This window comes from Zonotrichia leucophrys, chromosome Z (assembly GCF_028769735.1).
Source record: "Zonotrichia leucophrys gambelii isolate GWCS_2022_RI chromosome Z, RI_Zleu_2.0, whole genome shotgun sequence".
Lineage (NCBI taxonomy): Eukaryota > Metazoa > Chordata > Aves > Passeriformes > Passerellidae > Zonotrichia > Zonotrichia leucophrys.
Genome location: NC_088200.1, coordinates 73,110,422 through 73,119,131, shown reverse-complemented (window position 1 = coordinate 73,119,131; position 8,710 = coordinate 73,110,422). Strand labels below are relative to the sequence as shown.

The 8,710-nt window shown below is 52.7% G+C and overlaps 1 protein-coding gene across 1 annotated transcript; it reads right to left on the bottom strand.

Moving 5' to 3' along the window:
* Positions 1-4,038: 4,038 nt before the first annotated feature.
* Positions 4,039-8,467, bottom strand: KLF4 (KLF transcription factor 4). Its single transcript, XM_064735676.1, has 5 exons — positions 8,018-8,467; positions 7,814-7,931; positions 6,783-7,674; positions 6,535-6,699; positions 4,039-5,059 (listed from the first exon to the last, which is right to left on the bottom strand). Exons 1-5 carry the CDS (start codon positions 8,020-8,022, stop codon positions 4,884-4,886), a joined length of 1,356 nt encoding a protein of 451 aa, XP_064591746.1. The 5' UTR covers positions 8,023-8,467; the 3' UTR covers positions 4,039-4,883.
* Between the last annotated feature and the right edge of the window lie 243 nt (positions 8,468-8,710).

Below are 8,710 nucleotides of genomic sequence, written 5' to 3'. Positions count from 1 at the left end.
GTTCCCGTGTTCCCTAAAACTTCTTCTTAATTAGCAAGTCATAAGGTTGACCCCAAGCTAGCCAGGTCTGTGTGAAAATCACCATCTTGGTTACAAAAGAAGTCACAGCTCCAAGAGTACGGAAAATATTACTGAAGGGAAAAGCTGCAGCTGTCTAATGCCTCTTGTGAGCAGCTATTAGGGCTGCCTGTCTCCTGTAAATCTCTGGGAACACACGCTCTAAATATAGAATAAACATTAATAAAGCACAAGCCACTTTTTTCCCTCCCGTCTTTCACACCATTAAGGTTCAAGCCTCAAGGGCTCGCAGGTAATGCATCCAAAGGTGAAAAAGAGACTAGCAGATACCTATATGCATCCAGGGTGGAGAACAAGGCTGCAGATCCACCACCACCGCCCACTTCCATGCTGCAGAGACAATTTCTGCGCTCAGTGGCAATGCCTTCAGCAGTAATGAAAATGTTCCCCTGGTAAAGTCACGGCAAGAGCGAAGGGCAGACGGAACGTGAGTCATCCAGGTGTACGGCAGACAGGGGAATGTGGGTGTGTTCCCCTGTGGCTCCAAGCCAATGTGACCTCAATTAAATTTCGGTGAATGATGGGCCTTCCCCCTCTTTTAAGTACACACTCATCTTTGTGTCCAGAGATACATCCACCGAGCCTAAATGCAGATGTTTAATCTGGAGTGCTCTCCTGGCAAGCCTGAGTCAACACATGGCGGTGCCGCTGGTGGTTCTGGTGGTGTTCCTCTTCCTCTCCGTTATCAGTTTAGCTCACCATACCTTGAGTTTACTTCCTCCTACCAGCTCTTCTACAACATCCAGATCCCTGCCCAAGTCCTACTCGAGTGCTGTAACCCTTTTTCTCTCTGTCCCCAGCTTGCCAACCATTCCTATTCTCCTGCTGCCCTTGAGCACGTGACCCAATTGCACTGAGAGGAGGAAAGCCCAGGGACAGACACAGGTTAATTTGGAAATTCTTGCACTCAAATGCTGTTAAAAGTGCCTGCCAGGGACTCCAGTGAAAGCAGGCTAGCTCCAAGATCCAGCACACTCCCATAGGAAACCTGTGTAAACTAATTCTGTCGAACCGTTAGCACTCGGGGTGATTAACCGCAGCACTCTCTGATCTTCCCTTATTAAAGAGAAGGAGAATGAAATTCACTGATTCATATCAGCTTAATATAAATCCTTGTGAGATTCTCTGTTGAGTTCAGCTGCAGCAGGATCTGGTAGCCACCACGAGGGATGAGAAAACTCCCTTGCAAGGAGCCCTCCGTGTGACAGGAGGTGGCTGAAGCCACTTGTTCTGGGTCACAGTCAAAGCCAGGCTCCCAGGCCATGGTGTGCAGCAGACAAGTGCATGGCAGCTGTGGCTCTGAGAAGATTTTTGCTCTGGTGCTACTTTTGAATACTTGGCACTCAGCAGGCAGGCATGTGCCATCTTGTTTTAAGCAGCTCCATCTCTACATGCTAAGCGCGCTCCAGAGAGAGATTTGGGCTAGGGGTGAGCAGGATTAAGGACGGCTGTAGTTTGACTGCAGAGATAACTCCCTGCCGCAAGAGATTTTGCCTTCAGTAGCTGAAACAGTGCTCTGGGGCAGCTCTGGAGGCGCTCACCCCATGTCAGAGAGGCCACCCCTAATAACCTCAAACCCTGACTTCTAGATGCCCCAGCAAAGTGGCACATGTACAGCTTTAGCAACGCTAAACAAATCTTGTTTTTCAAGACATACTTACAAGACTTCTCGGTGTTTTACATATGTTTTTATGAGATACGCTTTTTGATACAGGTGTTGTTTCACTGCATCCATGTGCAATCCTGCACCTAAGTGCAACTCCAGGATCGCAGACACGACGAAACAGGTGGCAAACACAACGTGCTGCTTCCAGCTCTACTTAACAGAGCATTGCCCATTTCAGCATTTCCCCTAGAGACCTGCTTAAGAGTAAGGACTGCCTCTCATGTGTTGAATGCTGTATGGCAGAAAGTGAGCAGTTGGCTCCTGTTCTCCCAAAAAAGTATAGGAGCAGCAATTTTGAAATGGTTAAAGACACAGCAGCATTTCCTTTTAAATACAAAGTTACAGTCCTGTCTTTTTCAGTCTGGAAATTCATACGTGAAGACAGCTTGGTTAGGATCAGGGAGAAAAAAAAAGGAATTAAAAAAAAATTCAAGTGGAATAGGGAACAATGCTCTGTTTCAAGAATGCCATTGTTCATGCAACTAGAAACCTAGGGTCCATAAAAACATCAAGCAAAAACTGAAGCTGGCTGAAGCAGATAATGCCTTACTAAGTGCTACAGTGCCTTACAAAATTCTTAAGGGTGTATAATGACAGAATGCTTGAAAAGCAAAAGAAACCAGTTTCCCAGATGAAATATTCAGATTTCTGTACTCACAGATGTGCTAGAACATAGATCTTGCACCTATGTAAGAAGTTTTGAATGGCAGCCATACAAAGGAGATCCCACACCTACCAAGTGTGCTCCAGCATTATCGGATGGGACAATGACATTTCAGGCCCTCAGCACATGCCAGTTTCAATGCTGACCTTGGATCTCTCATCCAGAATTCACAGGCAGAGCAACAGAGGAGGTAAAAAAAATGCCTGGTTTAATTGTAAAAAAGTTTTCACATGGAAAAAGCTTCAGATAAAGGATGACTCATAACTTTAATTTAGCTTTAAATGCCTGCTATTTGCAAACCAAACAAGACATTCCCTACTCCCTGTGTTACCTATAAAACAAATCACCAAAGATAGCTTTCAGTTAAACAAAGCATGCCTAGGCGATAAGGGGTGAGAAATGTTTTCTGCATCATTATATTACTTCCACAAACTGAGGGAGAAATGGCAACGGTCCCTACACAAACACCACATCGAAATTTGGACTTTAGTAGCATTCCAAAGGCACATTAGGGCATAAAAAGTTGATATTTACACTTTTGTTTTAACTACTACAAAGATACAAAAGCCTCATGCGTGCTGGTTCTTTTCCCCCTCAGCTTTATTGTGCACCACATACACCCAAATTCCTATCTGACAGACATTACGAATCAGCTGAAGAGGAATCGCTTCTTCCCTTTTATCCGAAGAGCAGCGAGAAAACCAGATCCCGTTCACCCAGGCACTAATGTGGAAATCATCTGTTTGCCGCGCGTTCCTGCGAGGCAGCTGGAACAGCGAGGTCCCGAAGGAGAAGCACCGCGGGGCTGGCGGTGACCCGGGGCGGGCTCGCCGCCCCCAGAGCTGCGGCGCCGCACGCGCTGGGGACCTCGCAGCCACGCGCCCATGGTCAGCCTTCCCCGGATACGCGTGCATTCCTGCAGGAATCCTGGCTCCTCGTGGAGTGACTGGGCTCCCAGGACACAGCAGGTTTCACGATTAAGCGGGTGATTAAGCGGAGTTTTGTGCGCGCGGCCTTTATTCTCCGAGCCGGGTTTAATTCTTTGCCCGACATTACTGAGTGGGTTTTCCTTCGCTCACACCGCTCACACTGAGGTGGGTACACCAGCTTGCCTAAGAAATCCAAGGCAATGAAGATGGGAATCCTTAATTGCTGAAAAGGCTGCTAAAAAAATGAAAATAATTCTAGGATTTGTTATCATCAGATGCACAAGGTCTTATGTCCTCAACAAAACTGTCCTCTAAAAATCATTTAAACTGAGTTACTTTAAAAATCATAAATTACAGTTTTACCCATACAGGTGAGATAAGCAGCAACTCGACATCTAGAGCAAAAACTTTCCATACACCTTTTTCCCTAAAAAGAGATGTTACATCAGCACTGCACTTACACAATCCTGTCTTTCAGAGTCTTGAGACTACAAGCATTTTTGCCACCACCCCCTCCTTGCCTTGGTAAACTCAACCACCAACAAATACCTAACAAACTTCCTTTGGCCATGTCCATACACAGAAAAAAACTAGAGCAACCGTTCAGATAAAATATTATAGGTTTATTTAAAACTTATTTTCACCTTGAATATGCAAAATACAAATTCCAACAAAATGTTCATTATTACTTCGTAGTTTACAAATATACAAAATAGAAGTTTGCTTAAATTTATATTACATATTTATTATGTAAAGAACTATATAGAAAACATTTGTTCTGCTTAAGGCATATTTGGGAATAAACCATTGTACAAACTATTGCACATCGAAACCACAGTGCATTACAGACTGTCTGCATAAAGTTATTTTCTTAATAAAAAAGATAAACCAGGGTTATTCACCTGATTTAGGTCATAATTGGCAATCGGAAGATAAAAAATAGTTCCTTGTCAGATATGCAGCAGTTTGAGAACTTTGGCTTCCTGTTTTTGGTACCTCTAGAACCAACAGTCACTAAGCACCATGAAATAGGCTTTTAAAATATAATTCTGTACCTGAATTTTTCCTCCTCTTTTAACATTGTAATGGCTTTTAGAAGGAAAAAGAAAAAAAAAAGAAAGTACAAGATGACATGTACATCTAATATTGCATTGAAAGGAAATTAAGGGAATGCAATTTCCCTGTGTAATATCCCCACCCTCCGAACTACATACAGTCTGTTTAACCCTGATATCCGTGACTTCCAGTCACTCCTTGGCAGTCTGTAGTCCAGAAATAATTCAAGTTGGATTTACAAATGGAATGATAGAAGATCCAGTCACTGACCCCCAATGTCTTTGGTTCTCTTAAGTGTATAACTATAAAAAAAAAAAGAAAGTTGCAATGTCCATATGCAGTTATCCCTCTTTTCCACTCTTTGGAAGACTTCACCTCGATTATCTGTAGTGCTTAAAATGAGTTCTCCCCATCTTGTGGAAGACAGTCCTTGTGCTGTAAATACTGAATCTCTGCGGCAGTCGAGGGAAAGATCCACTGCTTTCCCAAATCAGAAATGCCTCTTCATGTGTAGGGCGAGGTGGTCCGACCTGGAGAAGGCTCTGTCACAGCGCTGGCACTGGAAAGGGCGGTGGCCCGTGTGTTTTCTGTAGTGACGGGTGAGTTCATCGGACCGGGCAAACTTCCACCCGCAGCCTTCCCAGTCACAGTGATAAGGCTTCTCACCTGTGAAAAAAAAACCCAAAAAGCAAGCAGTGAAACACAGGATTTTTTGGGGTTTTTTTGTGGCTACCATTTGCAGCACCTTCTTTCAAGCAGTCCTAGATAAATCAAAGAGTGGTCAAAAGCAATGAATTTCATGAAGCAGCTGCAAACAAACTACAAAGACTAAAAGACTGAAACAGCAAGGCTGTCTTTTCAAGATGTACATCTTTTCAAGGTGCTACGAAATGCTAGTGTCACTTAAATCTTCACTAAAATGCTCTTTTTCACTGCCTTGCACACCAGGCTTCAGAGCACCTGAGTGTGTATTTTTGCTGGCGGTGTTACACAATCAAAATAGCAACCAGAAATAGCTCAGCAGACAATGTATTTAGATAATTGTAGGTCTCAAGAATAAAAAAACAGCCGGAAACTGTTTTCATTAACTCGGCCTGATTAAGGACTCAGTCTTACTAGTGTCTTCATTATACAAAAACTACTGTCGATAGCAAGATGAGCTTCCCCAACAATTATAAACTCCCTGTCCTACACATCCTGGGGATGGTGCTGACTGGCTTGAGGCAGATTTTCACTGCTCACTTGCTCAATTTTTTTCCCCTTTCTGCCATTACCCGAAGACATAGCTTAACTACTGCCGCACCAGTGTGTTTTCCCTTTCCCATCTCCCCTTCAGGAGAAAGTTTTGAATCAGGTTCACAACCCAGGGATTCAAATTATGCAAATTCCCAGGTTATTTAGTCACTGTTGCGGAATGCCCACGCTGGCGAAACCTGCGTGCTGTACCTGCTTTCACAAGCTCAGTTACTGCAACTCTGCACTCAGCTGCAAAGTTAGAGACTGGGCACACACACACACACTTTGGGAAGATTTTATCCCAATTCTAGCACTGGACAATCGACAATTAAACTCTGCTGGTGCAGGGGGAGATGGTGGACAAGGCACCCCATTGGTGCTACCAGCTCAGCTGAAAAAAACCCTGCTCTACAGGGAATCTATCTCGGTTTTCCCAAAAAGGGAGCAACAACTTGTAGAGGTGCACAACCTCTTGCCCTACAGCCAACCAAGACACGGGTGCATGTGCAAAGCACTTCACCAGCAACGAAAATAGTTATCTTCGAGAGAGGGCTGCTGCCTTCTCAGAAGTGGGCAAACACAATCGGAGCAACAAATCCCTGCCGGCTTCCAGCTACCTGCTAATTACCTAGCCACACAGCAAGAGAGAAGGAACAAACTCTGACTTGGCAAGAAACCCACCCGCTCCCACATTTGAGTCACTCTGAACCATTAAGTAAAATGTCAAGCCAATAAGTGAAGACTGCTCAGGACTTCACGTAGCCAAGGGGGGAGGAAAAAAAAAAGCCCGGAAACCCAGCAAGGAAAAGCCTTGGTGCTTTTAACCCTTCCACTGTGTGAGGGGGTCACATCCCGTGCCCCTCAGGCCAGGACATCCCCCTGACCCCGGCGCTGGGAGGACTAACCTGTGTGGGTTCTCAGATGCGCCTTGAGATGAGAGCTCTTGGTGTAGGTTTTGCCGCAGCCCGCATAGTCACAGGTGTGTGTGGCCGTCCTTTTCCGAGGCCATGACCGCCGTCCCCTCTTGGGCTTGGTTTCCTCAGGCAGGCAGCTCCCCGGCGGCATCAGCTCTAGGGGCGGACAGGGAGGAGTGAGCACGGCCAGCGCCCAAGCCGGGACAATCCGCAGCCCCAGCAGCACCGCGGGGACTCACCTTGGTACTGCAGCGCTCCGGGAGAGAGCTGCTCGGGCAGGAAGGCGGGGTAGCCCGGAGCCGGGGGGTACCCCGGCGGCAGCGGCGGGTGGCCCAGCCCCGGCGTGGCGGGGAGACAGTCTCTGCCGCCCAGCATCTCCTCGGGCCCCAGCGACGGCGTACTCCGGGCGGGCAGCGGCCGGCTGCCCAGGGCGAAGTCGTGCTGGGGGGCTCCTCGGGGGCTGCTCCCGTGTGGCGGCGGCGGGGCCAGCGTGCAGGGCGGCGCGGCCTCCTGCTTGATTTTGGGGCACATCCGCGGCAGGGAGGTGTAGGGAGCGCCGGGGCCGTCGGCGCCGGGCGGCGGGGCGGCGGGGCCGCTCTTGGGGCTGAGCCCCGGGTGGCTGTAGTCGCCCACCGCCTTCACCACGAACTTGCCCTGCAGGCTGCCCAGGGGCGGCAGCGCGGCCGGCGCTGGCAGGTACACCGCGTCCAGGTCTGGCCGCATCAGCTCGGCCACGAAGCCTCCCGACGGGGACACGTCGGTGATGTCGGCCAGGTTGAAGGGCGCGGCGGAGCCGGCGGCGGGAGCCCCGTCGCAGCCGCCGCCGCCGCCGTAGAGGAGACCGGCGGGCTCGGGCCGGGGCAGCGGGTAGGCGAAGGGCCCGGCGGGGCAGGGGCTGGCGGTGGGGGCCGGGGTGGCGGCGGGGGCCACCACTATGGCGGCGGCGGCGGGCTCCTGGTGCATGAGCGAGTTGGAGAGGATGAAGTCGAAGTCCAGCAGCTCATTGAACTCCTCGGCGTCACGGCGGGGCCCGAGAGCGGCGGCGCCTTCCAACTCCGACGGCGGCGTCTCCACCGGCCGCGCCGACAGCGGCGGCGGCCGCTTCAGCTGCGACAGCTCCTCCCGCCAGCGCTGCGGGGACATTCGCACGGCTCAGCGCCGGCCGCACGGCGCCGCGCCCGCCCCGACGGCCCCCGCCCCGCCCGGCCCCGGCCCCGGCCCGTCCCGCCCGGCCCCGTCCGTGTCGCGGCGCCGCGGCGCCGATACTCACGTTGCCGGGGCCCGCGGGCCGCGCCGCCTTCTCGCGGCCCGCGGCGCCCGCCGCGAAGGTGGCGATGGAGGGAAGGAGCGTGCCGCTGAGCGCCATCTCGCACTCGCCGGGGGGCTGCCTGCGGTGGGGAGACACAGCCGAGTCAGCCGGCGGCCGGGCACGGAGGGGGACGGAGGGAAGGCGGCAGCCGCAGCCGGCACCCACCGCATCCGTGCCGGGGCGTCCCGCCGAGCCGCCGCCGCCGCCGTGGTCCCGAGCGCCGGCGCGGAGCACAGGGAGGGAAGGCGGCACGGACGCGCCGTCCAGCCGCGCGGAGCCGGCGCAGCGCCGCCGCCGGGGCGGTGCCGCGGGAGCGCCGGGCTGCTGCTCCTGCTGCTGCTGCTGCTTCTTCTTCTTCTTCTTGTAGCTCGGCGCTGCGCGGAGCGGGGCGCGGGGCGCTAGCGGCGCCGCGGGGACGAGGAAGAGGAGGATGAGGAGGAGGCGGCGGCCGCCGCCCGGCAACGCGGCTCCGGCACCGGCAGGGCGGCGGCGCTAGGCGTTTCCCGAGGAGCCGCGGCCATGTGGGGAGCCGGGCAGGACGGACGGGGCGCGGTGGTGCCAGTGGGGAAAGGAGGGCTGGATGGAAGGAGGGATGCGCCGGGCGCGCTCCGCCGCCGCCGCGCCCCGCTCGGCACTGTGCGGTCCTGTCGCCGCCGCTCCCTCTTATCACCTCACTTGGCGGGCGCGCCGCCCCCGCCGCCATGGCGACGGCGACAACAAACGGACATGTGGGGAGAAAGGAGGGGGACGGGGCGGGCCAGGCCGGCTCCGGGGAGCGCACGGAGCGAGCGGCGGCTCCGCCCCGAGCGCCCCGTGACGCGGGCGCGGCGGTGACGCGGGAGCGGCGGGGCGGGACGC

Bases quoted from the DNA above. Each gene is read 5' to 3' on its own strand.
- KLF4 (XM_064735676.1), bottom strand. The intron at 7,675-7,813 runs GTGAGTATCGGC...ATGTCCCCGCAG, and splicing joins GGCCCGCGGGCCCCGGCAAC to CGCTGGCGGGAGGAGCTGTC. The intron at 5,060-6,534 runs GTTAGTCCTCCC...TTTTTTTCACAG, and splicing joins GCATCTGAGAACCCACACAG to GTGAGAAGCCTTATCACTGT.